Source organism: Camelina sativa, chromosome 13 (assembly GCF_030686135.1).
Source record: "Camelina sativa cultivar CO46 ecotype springtype chromosome 13, ASM3068613v1".
Taxonomy (NCBI): Eukaryota; Viridiplantae; Streptophyta; class Magnoliopsida; order Brassicales; family Brassicaceae; genus Camelina; species Camelina sativa.
In genome coordinates, this window is record NC_141892.1 from 25094171 (window position 1) to 25119015 (window position 24845).

At 36.4% G+C, this 24845-nt stretch overlaps 6 protein-coding genes and 2 pseudogenes across 13 annotated transcripts; 1 reads left to right on the forward strand and 7 right to left on the reverse strand.

Annotated features, from left to right (window-relative positions):
* Position 1: 1 nt before the first annotated feature.
* On the reverse strand, positions 2 to 587 carry LOC147929988 (uncharacterized). Its single transcript, XM_087481158.1, has one exon. The coding sequence runs from the start codon at positions 526 to 528 to the stop codon at positions 118 to 120; it is 411 nt and encodes a 136-aa protein (XP_087337284.1). The 5' UTR covers positions 529 to 587; the 3' UTR covers positions 2 to 117.
* Positions 588 to 932: 345 nt separating this feature from the next.
* On the reverse strand, positions 933 to 3235 carry LOC104737498 (putative clathrin assembly protein At4g02650). Of its 2 annotated transcripts, XM_087481155.1 has the most exons (3): positions 2393 to 3235; positions 1402 to 2259; positions 933 to 1286 (listed from the first exon to the last, which is right to left on the reverse strand). In XM_087481155.1, exons 1-3 carry the CDS (start codon positions 2469 to 2471, stop codon positions 1000 to 1002), a joined length of 1224 nt encoding a protein of 407 aa, XP_087337281.1. In that variant the 5' UTR covers positions 2472 to 3235; the 3' UTR covers positions 933 to 999. The 2 variants fall into 2 exon arrangements, with proteins under 2 accessions (XP_087337281.1, XP_087337280.1); XM_087481154.1 differs by lacking the exon at positions 2393 to 3235.
* Positions 2472 to 3062, reverse strand: LOC147929989 (putative clathrin assembly protein At4g02650 pseudogene; annotated as a pseudogene).
* A 139-nt stretch (positions 3236 to 3374) lies between the features above and the next one.
* LOC104737499 (basic leucine zipper 10) lies at positions 3375 to 5744 on the reverse strand. Of its 7 annotated transcripts, none has more exons than XR_015577893.1 (7): positions 5239 to 5721; positions 5049 to 5130; positions 4523 to 4709; positions 4344 to 4463; positions 4133 to 4258; positions 3687 to 4033; positions 3375 to 3579 (listed from the first exon to the last, which is right to left on the reverse strand). XR_015577893.1 is itself a non-coding variant. In XM_010457701.3 (7 exons), the coding sequence occupies exons 1-7, from the start codon at positions 5689 to 5691 to the stop codon at positions 3558 to 3560; spliced, it is 1293 nt and encodes a 430-aa protein (XP_010456003.1). In that variant the 5' UTR covers positions 5692 to 5744; the 3' UTR covers positions 3375 to 3557. The 7 variants fall into 7 exon arrangements, 4 of the variants coding, with proteins under 4 accessions (XP_010456003.1, XP_087337282.1, XP_010456004.1 ...); XR_015577894.1 differs by having other exon boundaries at positions 4523 to 4691; positions 5239 to 5717; XR_015577895.1 differs by having other exon boundaries at positions 4523 to 4959; positions 5239 to 5717.
* Positions 5745 to 7568: 1824 nt separating this feature from the next.
* LOC104737500 (putative disease resistance protein At1g15890 pseudogene) lies at positions 7569 to 10464 on the reverse strand (annotated as a pseudogene).
* Positions 10465 to 19109: 8645 nt separating this feature from the next.
* LOC104737502 (putative serine/threonine-protein kinase At1g01540) lies at positions 19110 to 20831 on the reverse strand. Its single transcript, XM_010457705.3, has one exon. The coding sequence runs from the start codon at positions 20829 to 20831 to the stop codon at positions 19317 to 19319; it is 1515 nt and encodes a 504-aa protein (XP_010456007.1). The 3' UTR covers positions 19110 to 19316.
* A 123-nt stretch (positions 20832 to 20954) lies between these two features.
* On the forward strand, positions 20955 to 23111 carry LOC104737504 (V-type proton ATPase subunit F). The gene is made up of 5 exons (XM_010457707.3): positions 20955 to 21260; positions 21413 to 21487; positions 22058 to 22139; positions 22354 to 22436; positions 22780 to 23111. The coding sequence occupies exons 2-5, from the start codon at positions 21425 to 21427 to the stop codon at positions 22936 to 22938; spliced, it is 387 nt and encodes a 128-aa protein (XP_010456009.1). The 5' UTR covers positions 20955 to 21260; positions 21413 to 21424; the 3' UTR covers positions 22939 to 23111.
* On the reverse strand, positions 23030 to 24761 carry LOC104737503 (tryptophan synthase alpha chain). Its single transcript, XM_010457706.3, has 8 exons — positions 24597 to 24761; positions 24360 to 24506; positions 24223 to 24288; positions 23979 to 24087; positions 23779 to 23855; positions 23598 to 23675; positions 23371 to 23508; positions 23030 to 23284 (listed from the first exon to the last, which is right to left on the reverse strand). The coding sequence occupies exons 1-8, from the start codon at positions 24669 to 24671 to the stop codon at positions 23147 to 23149; spliced, it is 828 nt and encodes a 275-aa protein (XP_010456008.2). The 5' UTR covers positions 24672 to 24761; the 3' UTR covers positions 23030 to 23146.
* Between the last annotated feature and the right edge of the window lie 84 nt (positions 24762 to 24845).

Below are 24845 nucleotides of genomic sequence, written 5' to 3' on the forward strand. Positions count from 1 at the left end.
TAATTGCTCCAACATCAATGGTAATGTATCATATTCTTTAACCGGTAGCCACTCTAAAAGTCTAAAGTACAAAATCATAGTAGTGTCTTAACTTTTCAGTGTCAATCACAGAACATATCAATGAATAGCACAAGATATATTAGACACGAGCTTCGAACCTCCCAACCACTTCTCCATAACATACTCATTCACTTTCTTCTCATCATTTCCAAACACATTACACATCGCCTTCACATAGTGAGATGGAAATTTCCCGTTTATCCTCACATAGAACATGACAGCACGACCCATGTCTCTGCACAAAGTGTCCCTAAGAGAGTCGAACATTGACTTGTTGGGTTCTAATGAAGAGCTTGGCGGTCGCGACCTGTCCATGTTTCTTCGTATGCAAGTTTCCTCAGGGTTTAAGGAAGCAGCAGAGATGGCGTAGAAGGCCACAAAGAAGACGACAACCACGATGCTCATGGAAGTCTTCATTGCTTTTGGCTTCTCTTGATGTTTCTGTGAAGATACAAAGTACAAAGACATATTTATATATAGTGGGCATGAAGATTTGAAACTTGTCCCGCATTAAAAAACAAAAAAAAGTTTCAGTTTACTATGTTAAAATTGGGGGTTTAAAATGTTTGTTAACATTAAAAATTGGGGGTTTCAAATGTTTCATCAGTTTCGCTTAGTACGTATACGTTTGGTTTATGATATAGCTTCATAGAGGTTTTGTTCACCAATTTCAAAACTATATTACAAGATATTGTTATTAATAATTTATGTGTTGTAGACGATTTTTTGGAGTGTTAAAATTCGGTAGATTATATAATTAACAGAAGCAGAAAAGACACATCATATATATGTTTTTTTCTGTATTTAATTCTTCTTACAAGTTAACAAAGTAAAATGACCGAAAGAGTTTACAATGTTAGAGGGACAACAAAAAAAGGACCTTTCTTTCAAGCTCTTCAGTGGTGATTCTTTTGTTTCGCATGTTTGTTTATAATAATTTCAATAGCGAAGTGTGTAAGAATAAGGTCCCATGGAGTATGGAAGCTGATAATGTTGTTGTTGTTGTTGGTTTTGTCCGAAATGCATGTAACCTTGTCTTCCATTTCTGTTGTATTGATCCCACATCATTTGTTCTTCCATTAACAATCTTTGTTTTCTCTCCATATCATTCATTTGCACGTACGCTGTTGGAGCCACCTCTAGCGACGCCGCGAATGGGTCAACCATTACCGAACTGGTGCTTCTGTTGGTTGTTGGTGGCGGTGCTGGCAATGCCAACATTGAGGCTGCATCACCATTTACATCAAAATCAAAAGTCAAACCAAATTGAACTCAAAATAATTTGTAGGACCTCTCACTCTTTAAACTATGATAATAACAATATTATAAATCTTTTTTTACCTGCTGGTCTTCCTGCAGAACCAAAAGCGACACTACTCGCACTTCCACTACTTCCATAAGCAGTAGACGTTTTGACCGCAGCATTAACTGCACCGTACTGATACATTCCATCAAGCAGCAAACTATCAAACCCTCCTCCAAGCTCACTCTTTTGTCCCGACAATCTTGTTGCCGATTTCACCAATGCCGTCTCCCAATCTGCCGAATCATCGTTAAACGCTTCCCACCCGGGTCCAGACGCGTTTTCAGTCCCAACGGCTCCATCGAACAACGCTAAAGCCAAACTGTCGCCAACCGTTCCTGCTGTTGCACCTGCTTCATCCGTTAAATCCAGAAAATCACCCTCTTGGTCTTGTCTTAAAGCCACTTCCTCAAAATCTCTCTTTGTTTCCATATTTTCTTCTTCTTCTTCTTCCTCGTGTTCCGGTTCTGGTAAAGCTTTAATGGAGTTTAAATCTTCTTGAATATCTTTAGTTTCCTCTGTTTTATTCTCCTCCTCCTCCACAACAGACTTTTTGGATGATGATTTTGTTGTTTGTGCAGCTAAAGCTGATTTATCGTTGATAAACTCATCCATGAGATCAAGTTTCTTCTGTGTGATCTTTTCCAATTCTGGATACTCTGAAGATCTTGCAACTCCCATGTTCTTACACCATCCGTAAAACGGATCTAACTCGTCGAATTGTTTAGAAACTCGACAGAAGATTTCATAGACTTTGATCGAATCATGAATGTCTAATTCCATGAATCGATCTATAAATACTCCCATTATCTCTGTTATGTAATAGTATATCTGAAAACTCTCTTTTACTATCGGATACAAAGCCACAATCACCACTCTGTTGTTCTTCGCATTACCTGTTGCAAAGACCAAACTTGTTAACCAAGAAAGTTTAAAAAATACGTGGGCTCCAAGTAAAGAGATTGTAATGGAGAGGCCTGGATGGCTTAATTCACATTTCTAATTTGAAATAGTAAATTAATTAATTACCTGTTGGACGACAAGCTAAGAACCGATCAAGAAGCTGTTGTATATGATGTGCTCTAATGAAAATTTTCTCTGTTTTCATCTATGCGACCGGTTTAGACTTAACCACAAGAGCTCTTGACCGAATATCGGTTTTGGTTTCTTGATGATCATCTTCCTCGCCGCCGGAATCACAATCACCGCCGTGTTTCCCTCTCTTTCCTTGCATCCGGAAGTCAAGCCTTTCGTCCAAATACAAAGCGTAAGTCCGAACAAAAGCAGAGTAATCCCAGGAATCAGACTGACTCGCATCTCTGAAATCAGACATGTTAAGCAACCTGGTTCCTCGTCTTGTTCCGAAGAAGATCTCTTGCTCGTAGGCTCGATCGCCATCTGTTAACAGCCGTTGGATCAAAATCAAGGTTTTGAGAGCAACCGACCAGTTCTTGGTCTTGTTGAGACGTCTCGAGAGAGTTGCCACACAAGCGCTAACGTAATTGCGTGAGTTAGACGTTAGGTTTAAGATCTCTCTGATGTATTTCTCCTCTGCTGGATACTCGTCGTGTCGCGTGGCTTTCACGACGGCTATTTCGAGTTCCGTTAAAGAGCTGCTTCGACCTCCAACTTTGGCTAATCCTACGCTTGTTTGATCTTTCACGGCTCCAATGGCGCGTTTCAGTTTACTGGAACCCATTTTGACCAAACGTACGCCGTAAAGGAGAAGAAGAGAGAGAGAGGAGAAAAAAAGGGAAGAACGACGCCTTATTTTGTCTACTTGTTTGTCGTCGTCTCGTTTTCTCCTCTGTTTCTTTTTGTTTTTCTCTTTCAGAAAGAAAGAAAATGTGGTTGCTTGATCGATCATCTACCACGGAAATCGCCGAGGTTGTCGGAATTTAATGACAGGGGAATAATTAGAAAAAGTATGTTGGATATGATATGATTTGACCTTTCTTTTCTTTTTAATTTAGATAAAAAACAGATCTCCACTCTGTCATTAAGCTAGAAATAGAAACACGATTCTTTCTTATTAAGAATCTTGTAATGTTATATGAGACAAGGACTGTTGTATAAAAGCCATGAGATTGTATTTTCACAAAATGTTTTCTCATGGATCATAACTTACTTATAACAACTTACCAATTACAAATGCAGATGCATTAATATAGTGAGAACCCAGCTTCTTGTTTCATCAGTCCACGCATTTTTTCGGCCTGTAAAATGAGCGAAAAAATGGGGGAAACAGGAATCTGATCGAAATGTTTTTAAATTGTTCAAATTTCAATGGTCTTTTAAAAAAGAGAGCCACTGTTTAGCTTACCATGCTGAATCGTTCTGAGGTTCAGCAGTCCAGCCGTAAGGGTTGGCGTTTGGAGCAACATGGTGATTTTGCCCATTTCTTATTCTCTGCAACTGGGAGTTCAAGGATGGAGGAGGAACGAAATTGTTTCCCAGTCTTGGAGGTAGAGTGGTTGGAATGCCGACGCTTGTATTTGACATATGATTTAGGTTTGAGTGTGGTTGAAAAGCTGGAATATTGCTAGAAGAATCCATCCTGTTGTTACCAGTTAATGGCATTCTGTTGTTGTTGTTATGTCCACTAGATCTCCCGAGAAGCATAGGATTCATTCCTGTTACTCTCTTTACGGTTTCTTCCGCCATTTTCACCTTAACATGACATGAAATTTACTATAATCATATTTTAAAAACATAAGGATAGTTCAAAGAAAAAAAAAAGAGAGGGGAAGAATGCTGACGTCTTCTTACCTTAGCTCTTAATGTCTCAATGTCAGCTTTTAGTATTCTATTTCCAACAGCAGCATCATCATACTTGTGATTCATGTTGCTCAGTTGCTTAAGAAGTGATGAATGTTCACCCTTTAGCTCATTAACCTACCAAAATAGAAATTAGGGCAGGCTCATTAAAAATTGTTCGACAGACAAAAAAATAAAGTGTTACGAGGATATGATACAAAACCTGTGTTTCGAGATCACTTGTTTGCTCCTGCTTCCTCCTTCTAGATCGCCTAGCTGACTCTCGATTTGACAGCATCCTTCAAATATTAAAGGAAGAACAAGGCTCTCTAAAACTGTTTCACTGTAAAGGTAAGCGGTAAGCTTTAAAAGAAAAGAACTTGGACAAAAAGAATCATTTACCTTCTAGATTTTTTGACATCCTCTGGATTCAAGGAACCAGTGGTTTCATTCTCTTCATCAAGGTCATCGTCATCAGAATACTCTCTCGACGATCCACTAGTGACCTGCTTCATTGGTACACCAGTTTTTTTCAGCTCGGCAGGTAAGGAAGAAGTACAACCAACTCCTCCTGGGGCCACCAAAGAACCTACCACCGTTAAACTTACTATGTGTGAGCCTCAAACAGATATCTGAAAGATCAATAGTAGCGCTGATATAAAGATTTTGCCACGCTCCTGTTCAGAAGAAACATTGAACTAACCACAAGAATCCATCTCAACCTTAATCTGATTAGTCTTCCATAAAGTCACAAAAAGATTGAAATTTGATTACTAACATAAGGCGCATGATCCAACAACAAACAAAGGTTACCATGTTCCATTTCGACAGCACAATTCCTTAACAGAACGTTCATAGCAGAGATGAGAATATATAAAAACGAAACCACATGAGGAACTATAAGATGATAACAAGAAAAGGCTCTTACCTTGAGTAAGAGGACTGGACTGAACTGGTTGAAATTGAGTTTCTGGAGAGCCAGTCGAATCTTCAGGCTTCACAGACCCAGCCTGAGCAACACAAAGGAGAAAACATCAGAAGCTTGAGATTCAAATTAAAAAAAAAAAAAAAAAAAAAGCACAAATTACACATAAGGGAGATTAAACAAACAAACAAACCCTAAGAGAAACAACGGTAGCACACTCAGTCTCAAGCTTGTTCTTGAGAACACGATGGTAATCATCAACCACCGTCGCTGCAGCACAATCCCGATTCCCCGAATCGCGATCGCGAAATCGACAGTCGTCTTCGAAATCGTTCTGTCCAGAAACAGAAGGAAGAGACTGCGCCGAAGAAACGCCGACGATCGCGTCGTTACCAAGTGGCTCAGAGCTCACCGCCGAAGAAGAAAACTCTTCGAGAAACATCTCGAAAGTCCATTCCGATTGGCTGTGGCTAGCTTCTTCCGCCGCCGTAACGGACTTGGAAGAGGAATCGGGATTAAGAGGAATCGGAGGTGATTCCCAGAAAGGATCGGAGAAATCGTCAATGGAGAAGATACTACTGTTCATCTCTCTCGCTTCACTTTTCTGATTCTTCTTTCTTTTGTCGGTACTTCCGCCTATTTGCATTTAGGTCCACCCACCTCAGAATATTCTCTTCTCTTCTCTTTTTTTTCTTCTATATGCGCACAAAAATAAAATAAAAAATATATTTAATTTCTTTACATTTTTTTGAACAGAATTATGATATTAATATTCGTATAACGCTCCACTAATATTTTCATGAAAAAAAAATAACTGTTTGATATTTTCATCAAAGTTTGATTTATTCAATTGACTAGTGGTGATATAACAAGGACATTAACATAAACCATTAGACTAGATTTTTTAATCTATCAATAATGTAACATATGGAATTTTAGTTACTGAAAAAAAAACCATGATGTTCACTCTATTTTGTTATATATTTTTTTAATCCAAAACTTGAAATTTTTGATAACTACAATAATAATCTTGACAAAAGTTTCTAAAAGTGATTAACGAACTATAATTTTCCGCGCCATATGTAAATTTAAGCAGTCAATTAAAAAAAAAATCAAAAACTTATTAACGGATTTATGGAATTTCTTTTTATGGACATAAATCAAAAGACCTTAACTTAGATGTCACCAATAAACACAAATCATCACATGTAGGCTATGTTACAATAGACTAACTTAAAGAAAACATATATTCAAGAAGCATTTTTTAATTATTGTAAAATTACAAAAAAAAATCTACGTATATACATACCAAACACAAGAAAACACTTCTAAATGGTAAAAATAGTTAAAATTATTATGCCAAAACATCTCTCTTTTTACTGATTTTCCTTCTCCACAACTTTTTATTCTTGTATCCTTCTTGTACTTATTGGTATGATATTTGGAGAAAACAAAATCCTTTTTATAATAAAACGGAAGTACATGTTTTGTATACTATATAATTTTAAGAAATGGTTACAAATAGGTTATATATTAATTGGTTACAAGTTAAATAGGGTATACAACCTTAATTTATTTTCGGAAGATTTTATTACTAGATCACATTATTTCCAAAAATCTTAAAGAGAATATTTTAAAAAATCATTTTATATCATCTAAATTACCATATTAATTTCCTTTATTAAATTATTCATCAAATAAAATCTTTTGATATCTAACTTAACATATTAATTTGTTAATTGTCATTATATATTTCACCTCTCATTTTTATATATGAGTCTATTTTGTGAAACAAATAAATTATCATATTATTTATTATAATTAAAAAATAGTTTGATTTCCGGATATAAGTTGATTTTTTAAAAACAAATATAAATTGTTCAATTTATAAATTATTAAAGCTTTAGTAATATTATTCTTTAAAAATAATATCTATTGAATTAAAAATTTTACTGAGTAACGGGTCAAAAAAAAATTTGTTGAATTTTTATAATTTTATAATGACATTCAAGTCATGATGTAGAATATACATTGTTGAAATAACTTCACATACATAAAATAATGAATATATTAAAATTTAACCAATATTATAGCACAGGTGTCTTTTTCAAGCCATCATATTTAGCATATGATTTTATTGCATAATTTTATCCAAAAAAACTTTTAAAAATAATTGCATAATTTATATTTTATATAAAAATTACAATAAACTAATAGAACATATTAAAATTTAACCAATGTTATAGCACATGTATTTATCAAAAATTATTCACAATATAAAATTTACAAAATAGTGTCTTTTTTCAAGCCATCATATTTAGCATATGATTTTATTGCATAATTTTATCCAAAAAAACTTTTAAAAATAATTGCATAATTTATATTTTATATAAAAATTACAATATAAATAAAATAAATTTCAACAGAATAATCGTTACATTGTCTTAACATAACAAAGAAATACAACAAGTCTTTGAATTTTAAGAGATACAATTGACAAACTTGTTAACGAAAGAAACAGAGTTTTATGAATTTGTATTGTTTTGGAACGAAAGTTTGGAAGTTTGGGAAGTGCAACTATACAACAAACACAATACATATGAACACAAACGAAACTGAGATCACTTACAGAGGATACAGTTACACAGAGTGTGAGAAAATCAAGCCAGAGAGAGAGAGAGAACAGGAGCACAGCTGTGATCTGTAATAAGCTTCATCCTTCAAACTTGAAGATAAGGTGTTCATGAGTCTTCGTGTCTCGGTGACTCAGTAGCTAGCTTTGGACAATCAATGGTAGTGAAGCTTTTCAGGGTCGTCCGAAGAGCTGGAAGATTCCAGCAGATTCCCTTTAACTCGGCCATAAGACTTACATCAAGAGTTTCCAGCTTCCCAAAGGGTACTACAATATCCGGATGCACATTGGTAATACTTATTGCTTTCTCTCTGTTTATTATTTCTTCTATGCTCAATGACTCCCTTACAGATAGATACGTGAGATTTTGGGCAAACAACAGCCATGTCAAATCCCTCGGACCTTCCAACGCGTATGTTTGAACAATGGAGAGGTGCTTGAATCCTTGAGAGCTTGTGCACATTGGTGAAATCCCCGCAGTACTTTCTTTGCTTTTACAATCTATCTTTATCTCAGAGATTTTGGAGTCCAGAATTATAAAGCGGTGAAGACCACCTAGAGCCACCGTATTTAATCTTACAACATGAGCTGACATGTTGTTGAGACATAAACCTCGGATAGTACTTGACAATTGCTTCACTTCTTGTATACTTTCCAAAATCCTGGCATCATCGACGGTTACTGTTGAAATCTTTAACTGCTTCAAGAGTTGTAGCTCTTCTATTAATCTGTCATCAACACAAACACGAGAACATAACAGTTTTAACACTTGAAGATTTGGTAAAATTGTTGATATCCCAACAAGACTTTGGAAGTTGATTAGTATACTCCAGATTCAGGTTGATTAGTTTCGTCAACTCCTTGAGACCAACTGGTAACCATTTTATCATCGTGGATGATAAGTTGAGATATTGTAACGAACCCAAGTTAGATATTTCTTCCGGTAAACAAGAAAGACTCTCATTTTCCGAAAGATCCAAGACCACAAGTGCTGGCATAAACCGAAAGAATTCACCTGAAATATTCACCAACTTGTTTTTCTGGAGTAATAGGGTTGAAAGGTTGGGGCAGTTGAAGCTTCTGCAAGATATCTCCACAATCTTATTACTTACTAAAGACATCCGTCTCATAATTTTCCAGTTGATGTCATTCGGTACATGGCGTAACTGGACACCGGTTTTAACACAGAGTGTTTCTTTCTGTTTCCCAAAGTCAGACGACGCTATCCAAAGAGCCATCTCACGTATCACATCATGCATTTTCACATTGTTTGAGAAATCTCCATGCATCAATAAATGTGCACGAATTAACGTACCAATTATATCATGACCTTGGTAGTAGTTAGCTGCTACATCTTCATCTCCATTTCCATCTATGAATCCTTCGCATATCCAATATTCTATCAGTTCCTCCTTTTCAATTTGAAAATCTTCCGGAAACAAAGAACAGTATAGAAAGCATGATTTGACTTTCTCATCCTTCAAACTATCATAACTGAACTTCAAAACGGAAAAAAGATTTACTTCAATGCCTGGAAAGCGGTGGCTAGACGACGAATTCAGCACATGAATGGCATGTTCCCATTCTTGTATAGTATCTTTACATGCCATGGCTTTGCCAATGACATTAAGAGCAAGTGGCAAGCCACAACATTTCTCAACAACTTTTCTAGCAAGTGCGGTAATTTCCTGATGGCTCTTTAACAAGGTTTGATCTCCAACTATCTTTTGGAACAAATCCCAAGCATCATCTGGAGACAAACACTTAACTTCCATCGTCTCATCAACCTCCATATCTTTGCAAACTTCTATAGAGCGAGTGGTGAGAAGTATCTTGGATCCATTTTCTTGAGTTGGAGGTGGAACTCCTATTTTGTTTAAATCTACTTTGCTCCATAGATCATCCAATAACAGCACAAACTTCTTTCTGTTAAGATTATTGTATATGTAAGCGGCTCTCTCCTTTTCGGTTTTTTGTTTACATTCCTTGTCGAGACCTAGTCTTACCAATATCTGCTCCTGGATGACTTCGTTTTGCAAATCTTTGGAGACCACAACCCATATCACAATATCAAATCCACTCATCACTTGAAGGAACTTATTGTTAATACGAGTCAAGAGAGTGGTTTTGCCTACTCCCCCCATACCATAAAGACCCAAACTTCTGCGTCCATCGCTCATGAGGTGGTTCCATGTGCTTTCGACAATCGTATCCAAACCAACAGAGGTTTGTATATGCTTCTCCTCCACCTTAGGTGCAGGACCTTTCGCTGCCACCAATTCAAAAACTCCTCTTGATAGAAGTCCTTGAACTTCGTTCAGTTTCTTGGCTAACTTTTTACCATAATCACAGCCTGAGATGAGATTTTTAGAACAGTATCCGCATAGACACAATCTTCTAGTTTGAGCTGATCTAGCCTCAAGCAGATCATTGACTTGGGACCCAACAGTTTCTACCCTTGAAAACCATCCTTGGACTTGAGCAAGCCGTTGCAAACCTTTGTCTTCCTCTAAGACAACTCTTCTTAACAGATCATCTCGTTTTGCCTCGAGTTCTTGCATAGTGTTCTCCAGAGCCTCGAGGTTTCCTTCCATCATGAGAATGTAATTTTGATCACCAAATAAGCAGCCACAAGCATGATTCAACACTTGATCGCAGGATATCTCAAGCGCTAAACAGTTTCCCATCTTGCTCAAACTTTCTAGAAAAGCAACCGTACGTTTTGTTTACTGCCAAGGAGACGCAAGAAAAAGAAAATCCAAAAGAAGAAACTGGATAGGGAAAGAGAAGAGGAATACACATAAAGTCAATGTCTTCATGAACTATCATGAAAGAAAATGTCAGACGACATACGTATATATATATAGTTTACTGAAAGTGGCAGCTTCCAGGAAAGTCAATGTTTCGTTCAAATGTCACTTTCCTATTATTTCCTCAAGTTTAAGCACGAAGTCTAGATAGAGCAATTTCTCTATCAAATAAATAAGGAAATTAACATAACCGTAAACCGTAAACCGTTAGACATCTCTCTCTTCCAAAACTTTTACCTTCACTAAATAAATTTATATATATATATATATATATATTAGCAAATAAATCATGAAATTGGAACCTATTTACAAACATTTCATTGACATTAAATAATTAATTTAATAAACAAATTAATTCTATCTATATTCGATTTTTTTTATAGAAACTAAGTGTTTTAAAAGGTAACAAACATAATTGCAAATATATACAAATTTTATTTCTTTTTTTTTATAAGGAGATAAATAAAGAGGTTGACCAAATATTGTTTTTTACTTGATCAAAAATTGAAAAATTGATTTGATAAAAAGTGACTTTTAGCTTCACATACTATATTTTACTTTCACGAGTTTCGTATGATGAATTTTTGCGAATTAACAATCTTTGAACATGTTGCGTGATCCGCCTAGCATGGCAGGTCTGGAATATAGAATCAAGACTAAAACTAATAGTTTATTTCATATACTATAGATTTGTAGTCATAGTTTGGAAAATTAACTTATATATTATTACTATATGAACTACAAAATATTACACATACTACAATACATTCTTAATATTCCAAAAAAAAAATTGTGTACACATAAAAATATACACTAACATACCATATAGGCATATATATCTATACCTCTGTTTAATTGTAGAATACAAAACTAAAAGTTTTAAAATTTTATATTCTATCTAATAACAAATTTAATGTAGGTTCTAAACTGTATAAAACGTAAGAAGAGAAAAAACATTCTAAACAAAATTATAAATTAATTAGATTTAAATTAATTAATTGAGAATTTGAAAACTAAATAAATTAAAAATTATTATTTAAAATACAATAATTTATAATTTAGTCTCGCGGTGTACCGCGAGTAAAACCTAGTAAGGAAGTATAACATAAACCGTAAGACATTTTAATCCAACAAAAGTAACATATGTCAGAAAATCATGAGACTCACTCTATTTTGTGTTTGTAAACACAAATCAGAAGATAAAATAAATTATAAATCTCACCAAAAGCAATTTAAAAAAATCACTAAGCTTAATGAGAAAATTTATTATACAGAAGATCTTTTTCAATACAAAATTGTATGTGAATTAAAATAATATACACGAAAAAAAAAGATCTTACATAGACATTTTTTCACGCCATAGGCAAATTTAAACGTCAAATTAAAAAGTATTTATGAAAATAATTAATAATATTAATGAAATTCACTCTCTATATTTCTTTTTATACACAAACTTAAAAAATAAATAAGATTGAGTTTTAATAGCATTATAATATGGCGTTTGTGGCGATAATGCTATGGTTATAAGACCGATTTATCTTAGATAGCGTTTGTATATTTGTAAACGCTATGCTATATTGTTATTTTTGTTTCACGTGCTTTTTAGTTTGGATGAGTTATTTTTAATAGCAATACCTAATTACAAACGTTATGATAGTGATAGGCGGTAAGCAAAAAATTTAGTGCCGCCACACTTAGAAAAATTTAGGCTCCAAAACTTTCTTCCTAAAAGAAATCCCAATCAACAAAAAATTTGCGACATAAAAATTCCCAAACACTCATAACCCTAAAATTTCATTTTTCTTCCTCTCCCACACAAATCTCGATCTTCACAATCTTTTCCGAATCTCACTCTCTCCCACACAAATCTCAATCACAATACCTAATCCCAAATCTAAAATTTTATGTTCTTTCAAACCAAAACAGTGTAATCCATCTTCCCCTTTTGCTCGATTGTTGTTAATTCTTCCTGTAAATCGGTTGCTCTCACTTAAACGTCGTTTTATAACCAAACCTCTTGAGAGACTAGACTCATCTCATCTCTCTCACAAATCGGAAGGACGAAGAAGGAATCTTTGTTTTCTCTCCCTCTTCTCTCCTCCTTCTTCTTCTACTTTCGATAAATCTTGAATCTGTTTCTTCTCTAGTAGTGTGTCTAATTCGACTGTTTCTGTTAATGATTAGAAGAGAGAGAAGATAAGAAGAGATGAGTAATAGGAAGAGATAAGGAGAAGTAGTCGTGGGCGTTCGGGTATTCGGTTCGGTTCTAGATATATCCATTCGGTTTCGGGTATTTCGGATATATGAGTTTAGGATCCATTCGGTTAATTTACTATTTCGGTTTGGGTTTGGTTTGGTATCGGTTATTTTCGGTTCGGTTCCGGATATCCATAATAATATAACTTTTTCTAAAGTTATTAAATTTGAATAAAAATGTGATAAATTTTTGTCAAAAATATCTAAAAATTTTCTGGTTATTTGAAATATTTTAATTTTTTGGTCTAAATTTATATGATATCGGTTCAGTTCTGGTTTCAGTTTTTTTAGTTTAAATGTTATTGCGTTATTAATTCAAAATGCATCGACTTGTTAAATTATCTCGGTGGTGTAGTGGTTGCAACATTCCTTGAATGCCCACAGATCTTTGGTTCGAGTCCCTACAATATCAGTTTTAACATGAATTTAATTTTGTTCGGATCTATTCGGATAACCGAATGGATATCAGTTCGGTTCGGTTACTAACCGATATCCATGGATACTTTAAACTCTATCCATTCGGTTATTTCCCTTTAACCGAACCCGAACCAGAACCGAAATTTTGGTTCGGTTTCGGTTCGGTCCATTCGGTTCGGTTAAACTGCCCAGGACTAAGGAGAAGGGAGGAAAGAGATAAAGTTTGTTGTTATTATTTTTGATAATTAAAACCCTAATCGGGCTACAGTATTTATAACAAACCAAAGTTATTAAACGACATAGCATTGATAAATGAAACATAATGCTCTAGGTCCTTTTGAGACCTTCTGCTTCACTCCAAGTCTCTCACTTCTTAGCCACTTCCAACACCTTCAATCTTATCATCCGACTTCCTCTTCTGCCATTGACGAGCCCTTCTCCCTTTTGTTCTCAGTTTCTTCCTCATAAAGGCAACAAGAACTCTCAGCTTATCAATACTCCCCCGTAATAGACTGACCTTGTCCTCAAGGTCAAAGTCAGCAAATTGCTGCATCAAGTTAGACAATGGCTCCCAGGTGGATTCCAACTTTGGCAGACCTTTCCATTGTACCAATAACTCTGTTGACAGTCCGTCAATGGTTCGATGTATGTCCAGCAACGTTTCCGGTTTCGTGTCCCACTCCAAGTTCTGTGTGAGAATAGGAGGTAGAGCTTGTGGAGTGAATGAATCAGGAACTGCATATTTAAGCTGTAAAATGTGAAACATCAGGTGTATGTTGCTGTGGGATGGTAATTCCAGCTTATACGCTACCCTCCCCACCTTCTGAGTGATCTTATATGGTCCGAAGTAGCGTTGAGACAGCTTATCGTTCCCTCGGACTACCGCTGAGCTCTGGCAGTAAGGGCGAAATTTCAAGTAAACCCAATCTCCCACTGCGAACTCTACATGTCGACGATGCTTATTAGCTTCTTTCTGCATTCGACACTGAGCTTACTCCATATACTCGTGCGATTCAACCAACAAACTGTCCTTATCCTTCAGCAGCTCTTATACACTCGCATTAGTAGTAGGTGTATCTCCGTATCTGAGCAAACGCGGAGGGTTCCTTCCATACACAACAAAGAACGGAGTAGTTTTAATGGTAGAGTGGTATGAAGTGTTATACAAGTACTCAGCCCATGGCAACCACTGAGCCCAAGTTGAAGGTCTTCTGCTAGAGAAACACCTCAGGTATGTTTCAAGGCAGTGGTTGACTACTTCTGTTTGTCCATCGGTTTGTGGATGGTAAGTGGTGCTGTGTTTGAGAGTTGTTCCTTGTAGCTGAAACAGTTCGGACCAAAACTTACTGAGGAAGACTCTGTCTCGGTCAGAAACAATGCTCTCAGGGAATCCGTGGAGCTTCACTACTTCACGAATGAATGCTTCTGTTACCGTCTTTGTTGTGAAAGGATGTTTAATCCCGATGAAGTGGCTGTACTTGCTCAGACGGTCCACAACTACCAGCACTGAGTTCAACCCTCGAGAGTTTGGCAATCCTTCGATAAAGTCCATGCTAATGTCGGACCAAACTTGTTGAGGAATTGGTAATGGTGCTAAAAGGCCTGCAGGAGTCAGTGTTGAGTATTTATTTTCCTGACATACCTGACACTTGGTGATATACTAAAGTACATCCTTCCGCATGCCCTCCAATACACTTCTTGCAGCAAGCTTTTGTAAGTTTTTAAGGCCCCTTCATGACCACCTACCAAACCCGCATGAAACTATTCGAGGACCTTTGGAATGAAGGGAGATCCTGAAGGCAACACCAACCCGCCTTGTCGATACAACAACCCTTTGTTTAATTGGTAAGCCTGATGAGGTTGTCCATTCTCCAAACTTGCGAAAATAGGACCACGCTCTGCATCACGTCTTATTTGTTCTTTCAACACCTCCTTGTTGAGATTGAGTGGTGCTGTCAAGGTAAGCTGTAATAACTCTGCCACCTCATGGGGACGTCTGGAGAGAGCATCTGCGACCTTGTTCTCACTACCAGGCTTGTATTCAATCATGTAGTTCAACCCTATTAACTTCGAGGCCCAGCGTTGTTGTACAGTGGATACAGCCTTTTGATCCAGCAAATGTTTGAGGCTTCTTTAATCCGTTTTAATCAAAAACTCTCCACATGACAAGTAATGTTTCCACTTTGTTACTGCTTGTACTATAGCTAGGAGCTCCCGTTCGTTACTGATCTCGTTCTGCCAGTGGGAGAGAAGGCTTGACTGAGAAACGCGAGTGGTCTCTGGTTATGCGACAAGACTGCACCAACTCCTAATCCCGACGCATCAGTTTCCACTACAAATTCTTTAGTGAAATCAGGCAATGCCAGAACCGTAAGATTGGTTACTGCACGTTTTAGGGCGTGGAAGGCCTTTGCCGCCTCTGCGTTCCATATAAAGTCATCCTTCTTTAAAAATGATGTTAAGGGTCTTGAAATCTGACCGTAACTCCTCACAAAACGCCTATAATACTCGGTTAAGCCTAAAAACCCACACAATTCTGTCATTGTCTTAGGGTTGACCAACTGAGCATAGCTTCGACTTTCTCCGGATCAGCAGCTACTCCCTCTGATGAGATTATGTGCCCCAGGTAGGCAACCTCCTTATTACCAAAAGAGCACTTCTTGGCACTCCTTAGGGTTGAACCCAACAAGAGTAATAGAAATGATTAGAAGAGAGAGAAGATAAGAAGAGATGAGGAATAGGAAGAGATAAGGAGAAGGGAGGCAAGAGATAAAGTTTGTTGTTATTATTTTTGATAATTAAAACCTTAATCGGGCTACAGTATTTATAACAAACCAAAGTTATTAAACGACATAACATTGATAAATGAAACATAATGTTCTAGGTCCTTCTGAGACCTTCTACTTCACTCCAAGTCTCTCACTTCTTAGCCACTTCCCACACCTTCACTTTTATCATCCGACTTCCTCTTCTGCCATTGACGAGCCCTTCTCCCTTTTTTTCTTAGTTTCTTCCTCATAAAGGCAACATGAACTCTCAGCTTATCAGTTTCGATTTCTGTTAAAAAAGTTTCGATTTTCTCGATTTGCTCAACAGGAACTTGTATTTCTTTTCCTGGGATCTTGTTCCAACATTCGCCATTTCAATCTTAACCGCCTTCATCTTTTGCCTCGTATTTGTTTATCTTATCCATTTCATGGTTTTGTATGGTTTCTTAGTATTCGACTATTACCTATATCCAAATTCTTGTGGTTGATGTCCTTCTGAATCCCAATAAATGAAGTGCGAGACTTCTACTATATCTTTGCATCCAAACTGTTTGTTAGAATGTCTCTAAGAGTACTAAACCTTTAAGATGTTCTTTGTATTCATCTTGAATCAGAACTTATCATTTCCCTTTAGTTATATTTCAAAAGATTCAGTTTTTATTCAGACTTCAGTGAATCACAAGTTCTTAATCCATTTTTTTTTGTTTATTTGCTTAAACGCAGGCTGTAGTCTGAATTGATGGTGAGTTTTATCATATTTCTTTCACTTGCTGTAAAGAAACAGATAGTGAATTGGTTTTTCTAGTTAAGATTTGCTCATATGGTTTTGACTTGGGGTGTTTTCAGATGGGCGGTGGTCCAGGGATATCTGCGTTTCCAAAGGAAGACAACATCTTCTGCTGGAAAAACGATAAAAGGAAGCTATTGGCAGGGAGAATGTTAAATGCTTTTTAAATGGAATAAAAAAATTTATTTAAGGGCAATTGATAAAAATAACACTTTTTAAAGTTTTTTTTTCCACAATTAGCACATGTTTTCAAATGTTCCAAAACTAGCACAAATATATATATACTCAATTTTGGAAAATATCTAAATTATTGATAAAATTAAGTTTATTTCGTTTCTTTTCAGTCTCCATGTTCCAAAACTGGACTCGAAGATCTCTCTCTCTCTTGATCATTGTCCCATGTTCCAATAAATTTTTCCTCCTCCTTTGAATCTTGTTCTTTTTTGTCTATTACTTCATCATCTTTACTTGATTCACCGACTGTGTTACTCGATTAACACGTTGAACTCACTTATGTTTTTTCTGATTTCTCCTCTCTCGGTTCTTTAATTTCAGGAATGATTATATGAAATTCAGGAAGGATTGTATGAAATTCGGGAAGGATTCTATGAAATTCGGGAAGGATTATATGAAATTTGGAAAGAATGTGCACAAAAATGAAACCATTACCCTTCACTAATGGAACAAGCTATAATATTTGACACATTGAACCAAAACACACAAACATAGAGTTTTAGAAACACAATTATTCAAATTTAGGAAAGTTACAATAGTATTCAAGAAGGACACTTTGAAATTCAGGATGCTCTTTATAAAAATAATGGTTGAAATATTATATGAAGATTACATTTTTAAGTGATGATGCATAAATCTCATAAAAGTGCATAAAGTTCATCATAGTGGAGTAATTTGTGATACATTAAGGCATCATATGAATAGAAGATTCAGAAGTTCATTTCTTTGAATTTAGGAAGAATTTCATAATGTTTAGGAATGCGTTCTTGAATTTTAGGAAGCTATTTCTAAATATACAAAAATCTCAATGACATTATAACGAACACTTGGTATGCAACAACTGTGGTGTTGATATCTGCTGACTTTGCATAACACCCATCCACTTTGTACATGTGATTCATCAAAGAATAAACATTGTTAGAAATTTCAAAACCAAACACAATCCATTAAACAATACTCTCAAGTTCTCATTCAATATGTCAAAACTGAATAAAAGTGACAAGAAGAGCTACAAAAATATACTCTCACTCTAACTCACTCACTCACTTGTTGCTTTTTTGAAGGATACGTTTCTCCTTGATGATAAGCGCAAATCCTTAAGTGTAAGGCATATGAACTGTTGTATTTGAGTCCATCTTTCACAATCTAAAATTTCCAAACACAAAAACTTAAAGCTACAAAGACAATTCCAGAAACCTTTGCTTAAGTCTAAACACATACAGATCGGAACTGAGCTGCTTAAAATTTATTTTAAGCACCAATTCCATACCATCGGAGATAAAACCATGGAGATAGAAGAAATGGAGACTCTAGTGACAACGAACGACTGAGATGGTATTCAACGACGAGAACAAAGTGAAGATCTAAAATTGATATTTTAGAGTTTTCTTAAAATTAAAAATATTTAATTATATTAAATTTGTGCTAAATGTGGAATATTTGAGAGTAAGTCCTAACTTTGAAAGAAAAACATAGATTAATGCTATTGATGGGTATTTCTCTTTATTTAACTGAGACTGTAAATTTATGTGGTTCAATGTGTTTGATTGTATTTGGCTAAGGCTCTAATTTCTCTTTGTGGTTGATTATGCAGGAAAAACTAGTTTTTACAAGAGACATCTTACTGGGGAAGATTGGGTGATTCAGAAGAACTATGAAGTATGAACATCAAAGAGTGTGCAAAGGAGTCCAGATATGATAACATAAACTCGAAACAATCTTCGGAATCAGCTCGAGAAACTGCTCAAAACATTTTTTGCTCATCTCCATCGTTTTTAATTTCTTTCACGTCATTAGACACTATTGTATTAGTTAATTAACTTAATTTGACATCTATAAAAAAATTGTTGTACTTGTAAATTTTTATAACTAATAATATTCATTCTTTTTTCCTTGTAATGGAATAAAATGAAAAATATAGTAATATCAAAAAAAAAAATTTTTGGTCAAACAGTAATATTAGAAATTAAGATTTAAAAAACGCTGCTAATAATATCACTAATAACAAAACAAATATGCTATTATAAAATATTTAATTACAGGTGAAAAAACACTATTGTATAGGACAATTCTATAGCGGAATAAAAAACACTATTTAAAGTGTCTGACCTAGAATGACGGACGCAGATATAGCATTTGTTAAACGCTATGATATCAATATTGAAACTCAATATTCTTGTAGTGAATAAAAACCCTTAACATCCAATATAACACAACACACTATTTAACTCTTTAGGCTATACATTACAATAGACTGAATCTAAAGAAAAGAAAAAAAAACCATATAATTTTTTTTTTTTGAATTATTGCAAATTTCCAAAAATCTACACACATAACACACAAAACTTCTAAAAATAGTTAACAAAATTACTGATTCTCATTCTCCTTCTCCAAAGCTAATTGGTCATTGTTGATCAGAACTGAATTACAACTCTCATCCGCTGATTCATTCACATCTGTCTTCCTCCGTGGTGACTTTCCCGGTTCTATTCCTCCTCCTGCTCCTCCTCCGGAGTTTCTCCGATCATCTCTAGAGACCAAGTCCTCAGCTTCAAGCATGTGAATGATATGACCCATCTTTGGTCTCTTCTGAGCATTAGGATCAACACATCTCAAAGCTACCAAAAGGGTACGCTTTAATGACCTTAAGGACGGTCTCTCAACCATCCTCGGATCCAAAACCCCTTCCGCATCTCGATTCGTCACCATTCTCTTCAACCATTCCACAAGATTCACTTCTCCCGGAGCCCTGCTATAATCCACAGGACTCCTCCCCGAAATGATCTCCATAACCAAAACACCAAAGCTATAAATATCGCTCCTCTCATTCAACATCCCTGTACTCGCGTATTCAGGAGCCACATACCCAAACGTACCCATCACACGAGTAGTCACATAGCTCATCTCTGAACCCAAGAGCTTAGCTAGCCCAAAGTCTGAAACTTTCGAGTTCCATTGCTTGTCAAGCAAGATATTACTAGATTTGATATCGCGGTGAACAACCTTAGGCTCTAGACCTTCGTGTAAATACATCAACCCTTTAGCTGTTCCAAGAACAATGTTCATTCTAATCTCCCAAGTAAGAGGACTCTTAAATCCCAAACCACCACCATGAAGCCACTGTTCTAAATTCCCATTATCAACATATTCGTAAACTAACATCCTATGAGCTCCTTCAACGCAATAACCAAGCAACCTCACCAGGTTCTTGTGCCTCACTCTTCCAATAGCTTCAACTTCGACTTTGAACTCTCTCTCAGCTTGTCCTTTGTTGTTGAGCAGATTCTTAATAGCCACCATTGACTTGTCCTCAAGAACACCTCTATACACAATCCCATACCCTCCTTGTCCGATCACATTCTCGTCAGCGAATCCATTAGTAGAAACCTCAAGCTCCCTCAACGTATACCAATGTCCCCAACCTAAATGAGAAACCTCAGGACCCGCCGACATAATTAAACCCTGATCACCCGACCCGGAACCAGTCCAACCGCCTCGTTCCGCATACGAAATCCGATGATCTTTCCCAATTTCGATGTGAACTTTGGTATCTTCCTCTCTCTGTTTAGCCACAGATTGGTGTGTCTCCGGCGTTGGGTCCGGTTGAACAGGAGGTCGAGACGGGTCAACCCGAATCTCCTTGGAGACAACGGGAACAATCGTGTGATTAGACTTAGAAGAAGAAGAAGAAGAAGAAGAAGGCTCGAGAGATGACTTGTTCTTCTTGTTGCTTCGTCTGTAAACGAACCAGAGAGAGATGAGAACGAGTAAAAGAACGATCGCGGCTCCAACGCAAACGCCGAGAACGACCCATAAACGCAAATTGAAAATAGAAGTGTGTCTCGAGAGCTGATTGTTGTTGAGAGAGTGAGAATCCGCCATTGCAGCTCCACTCTGACTCACTCTTCTTCTTCCTTCTTCTAGATTTTTTTTTTGCTTTTGTTCTGCTTCACATATAAAAAAAATAAATATCACAGGAGGGTTTTTTTCTCAAGTAGAGACAAAAAGAGAGGTATGGAAAAGACAAAATTACCCTTGAAGAGGCAAAAGCTGGCTTTGATGGGACTTGCACTCATTATCATTATTATTTACAGTTTTGCCACTTTTACTGTTAAATTGTTAAAGAGCAATCATTAAAGGAGGGTTAGTGTTGTGATTAGGGGTATAAGTTAGGGGTAATCTAGTCAATTGAATCGTGTTCTGACTTCTCAAGTTTGTTTTTTTTTTTGTTTGCGCGTGGGTCTTTTGGTAGTGATTACATATCTATCTATCGATCAAATCGAAAAAAACGAGAAGAACAGAGAAAAAGAGGTAATGTGTGAAATCTAGGAGCTTTTTCATCCATCTCTAATCTCTAAGATCAGGAATTGTATTAGGGTTTGTATTCAATTTCGATTATTGTCTTCGCTGGATTGATTGATTTTGTTTTCTGGGTTTTTGTGTGTTTGTGTGTGTGTGTGCAGTTGAATCAAAATATGGCTGGGAGAGCTCCGATCCCTGCTCGCAACTCTGCCCTCATCGCAATGATCGCCGATGAGGTAACCTCGTATTACGGAATGAAAAAACAAATCAATCTTTTGATGACGGATTTGAGGTTTCGTGGTTTTGATTGTTTAGATAATGTTGGTTTTGGGATCTTACTCTGTTAAGTTTTGAATCTCTGAGATTTGATCTGAACTATATCAATGCCTTGCGTTGCGTTGGGTACGCAGACTTTGGATTGCTTGACTTTGGATTTGTTTGTGAAATTTGTAATCTTTGTGGTACTTGTCACGCCCTAGATTAGCTTTTTCGTTAGTTTTTGTATCTCTCTTGATTTCGGATCAGATTAGATCTGAAGATGATGATCTCATCTGCTATCTGTTGAATCCACCATAACAAGGGATTTAGGTTTTCTGTGTTAGTTTCAACTGTTCTGGCATAAGAATTGGATTTTCTGTACTGTATTCCACCAGAAAGACTATGTCTTTTCTCTTCCTTGTGACTTAGCTTGCAAGTTGACATTTGGTTTTAAATCAATCAGTGGCAGAATTGTTTGGAACTATCTGTTGGTAATGACCATTTTGTAATTTCCAACGTCTCTTACTTGGCTAAAATTTGGTGTACAGGACACTATAGTTGGATTTTTGATGGCTGGAGTTGGTAATGTTGACATAAGGAGGAAGACAAATTACCTCATCGTGGATTCAAGTATGTTTTTGGATCTTTAGGAAAGATAATTGTTTTCAATCATTAATCAAGTTATGTCACTTGTCTCAAAGTTTTGCATCAAATCAATTTTTTCTGTGGTCTTGTTAGGAGATAACTTTCCTAACTTCTATTTCTGTAGAATTGTATCAAATTACCCTCTAGTCTTCTACATTAAGTGATTTTTCCTTTATTTCGCTTTTTTCTTGTCTTTTAGAGACAACTGTGAGACAAATTGAGGATGCTTTCAAGGAATTCTCAGCAAGGGATGATATCGCTATCATTCTTTTAAGCCAATATGTAAGTGCTTTCCTCCAATTTCAGTATACTTGTTACTCATCTTTACTGCTGTGTGTGCTGTTTTATTTTAGTCTTTATCAAAGTTGTACTCCTCCACTTTATAGAGCCCCTTTATGTTTACTGCCATTAGTGACTATTTTTTTCCCAGTAATTAGTATATCATTGGATCCAAATGTGTGAAGAAACATAAGATGAGGTCACTTTGCAACAGCCCTTAGAGACATATCATTTATGAGCTTGGAACAACATGGGCTCTATTTCTATGTGCTATAGCTATACTAATTTAAACTCTGCTTTTTTCCTACTGTGTCAAAAACATAATGAGAAAATTTCATACTTGTAGATTGCCAATATGATCCGGTTCTTGGTGGATAGCTACAACAAGCCAGTTCCTGCAATCTTGGAGATCCCTTCCAAGGACCATCCCTATGATCCTGCTCATGATTCAGTTCTTTCCCGTGTCAAGTACCTCTTCTCTGCAGAATCCGTGTCACAGCGTTAAACATATGCGTTCTGCAAGCTTGTTGAGCCTATATCATTTGTTTGTTTTTGATATTCTTGTATTTCTCCTTCGGAACCCGAAAACTTAACAATAATGTAAAATACTTGATTTTTATTTGGAGATGGATGTTATAATATTAAGAAGCACTTGGTGGCTTCATCTGGTTCTTTGCATTGAAGAAAGAGAAGAATCATTGTGTATTCGAGAATCAAGAAACCAGAGCAGACTTTAAAGATTTAGTGAAGACTTCTAGCTCCTTAAGTCCTCGCTCAGGTGATTCAGACTCGCCTAAGATCCTAACCATCGCACTACCAACAATGACTCCGTCTGCTCCCCATTCAGCTACCTGTAATGTTAAAACAAACCCACGTCAAAATAGCAAATCCTGTCGCCGTGATATTGGTAACCCAGTGTCAGTGTGTGCAGCCCAACCTGTTTCACATGCTCAGGTTTTGATATGCCAAATCCAACCGCGACCGGTTTGCTTGTTGCCTCTTTGATTTGTTGTAGAAGAGATTGAACTTTTTCGTTAACAGACTCTCTTGTACCAGTAACTCCTACTGAACTTACCTGAAAAGACCTCGATGATAATATTCACACGCATAAGAACAAGACACATCATGTACTGATCTAAAGAATCGTGAACCTTTGATACTTACGAGATAGATAAATCCTTCAGATGCTTCAACAATGGCGCTCATTCGTTCTTTTGGGGTTGTGGGTGTTGTGAGCAGTACCTTGAGAACAACATAGTATATAATATGGTAAATAGAAGAAAACAGTTTGCTATGAAATATGATGTCTTTTAATTTTAGTGACAGCCAGAGGAGAATATCATACTAGTTCAATCTGCTGCTTCCGAGCTTCAATCCGCAGAGTCTCAGTCTCCTCGAGTGGAACATCAGGAACCAGAAGGCCTACAAAGAGTCAAAATGTTATGTAACAAACTGTTAATATAGAGAAGACAGTAACCACAAATAAATGGTGAAACAACATAAGCATTTTACTTGGGAGAAAACTTGAAACAATGTAAAATGTACCATGAACTCCAGCATCTTTAATAATAGTCATATAGTTCTCGATTCCCCGCCGCAGGATTGGATTGTAATACGTAAACAATGCAATCGGACAAGATAACAGAGGGATAACCTGAGAAATTTGGAATATAAAAAGGTCTTAAGAAAACTAAAACAAGTATTCACTATTGAGAGTTTTGGTTCCATCATATATAAGGCTAGAAAGGCTACGAGAGGTAAAGTAAACAAAAGCAAAACCAAGACACACCTCTTTAAGCATAGTGATAATGGAGTTAAAGTTGGTTCCTTTACGCAACGAACGTCTCGCAGCAGCCTAAGCCAAAGAACGAGAAGGTTTAAATATTCAGAATAAGATTCAAATTTTGCTGCGTTCGTCAATCGAACCTGGATTGCTGGACCATCAGCCAATGGATCAGAGTATGGAACACCGAGTTCGATAATGTCCGAGCCACACGAATCAAGCACTTTAAGAGCTTTTTCTGTAGTGGAAAGATCTGGATCACCAGCTGTGATATATGGAATCAGAGCCACCTGTAAAAGTATCGAAAAGCCCCCCCAGATCAGAGTTTGGGGAGGAATCAAAATTGAAACTTTGGGGGATTTAGAAGAGAAGTTTCATACTTTGCCTTGTGTCTTTAACCTTGCGAAAGTCTCTGATAGACCAACCGTGGTGGGAGGGTTCTTGAGAGAATCCATTGTGCTGAGCTTTTGAAGAAGAGATGAAAGTAGCGACTTAGCGCGAGCAGAGTGGCTTTGACTCTCTTGTGCAGATTTAGAATCAAAACGTCAACACAATTCCGGTTTAATCATTTGAACCGAACAAAAATAAACCGATTGGAAAATCAAACTGAAGATCCGGTTAAACACAAA

Bases quoted from the DNA above. Each gene is read 5' to 3' on its own strand.
- LOC104737504 (XM_010457707.3), top strand. From the start codon at position 21,425: ATGGCTGGGAGAGCTCCGATCCCTGCTCGCAACTCTGCCCTCATCGCA. The intron at 22,140-22,353 runs GTATGTTTTTGG...CTTGTCTTTTAG, and splicing joins TTACCTCATCGTGGATTCAA to AGACAACTGTGAGACAAATT. The intron at 22,437-22,779 runs GTAAGTGCTTTC...TCATACTTGTAG, and splicing joins TCATTCTTTTAAGCCAATAT to ATTGCCAATATGATCCGGTT.
- LOC104737503 (XM_010457706.3), bottom strand. From the start codon at position 24,671: ATGGATTCTCTCAAGAACCCTCCCACCACGGTTGGTCTATCAGAGACT. The intron at 24,507-24,596 runs GTATGAAACTTC...ATACTTTTACAG, and splicing joins GGTTAAAGACACAAGGCAAA to GTGGCTCTGATTCCATATAT. The intron at 23,285-23,370 runs GTTGGGCTGCAC...TTAACATTACAG, and splicing joins AACCTGAGCATGTGAAACAG to GTAGCTGAATGGGGAGCAGA.
- LOC104737499 (XM_010457701.3), bottom strand. From the start codon at position 5,691: ATGCAAATAGGCGGAAGTACCGACAAAAGAAAGAAGAATCAGAAAAGT. The intron at 4,259-4,343 runs GTTTTGTATCAT...CTATTTTGGTAG, and splicing joins CAAGTGATCTCGAAACACAG to GTTAATGAGCTAAAGGGTGA. The intron at 4,034-4,132 runs GTAAGAAGACGT...TGTCATGTTAAG, and splicing joins TTGAGACATTAAGAGCTAAG to GTGAAAATGGCGGAAGAAAC.
- LOC147929988 (XM_087481158.1), bottom strand. From the start codon at position 528: ATGTCTTTGTACTTTGTATCTTCACAGAAACATCAAGAGAAGCCAAAA.
- LOC104737502 (XM_010457705.3), bottom strand. From the start codon at position 20,831: ATGGCGGATTCTCACTCTCTCAACAACAATCAGCTCTCGAGACACACT.
- LOC104737498 (XM_087481155.1), bottom strand. From the start codon at position 2,471: ATGAAAACAGAGAAAATTTTCATTAGAGCACATCATATACAACAGCTT. The intron at 2,260-2,392 runs GTAATTAATTAA...TCTTTGCAACAG, and splicing joins CTTAGCTTGTCGTCCAACAG to GTAATGCGAAGAACAACAGA. The intron at 1,287-1,401 runs GTAAAAAAAGAT...ATGGTGATGCAG, and splicing joins TTCTGCAGGAAGACCAGCAG to CCTCAATGTTGGCATTGCCA.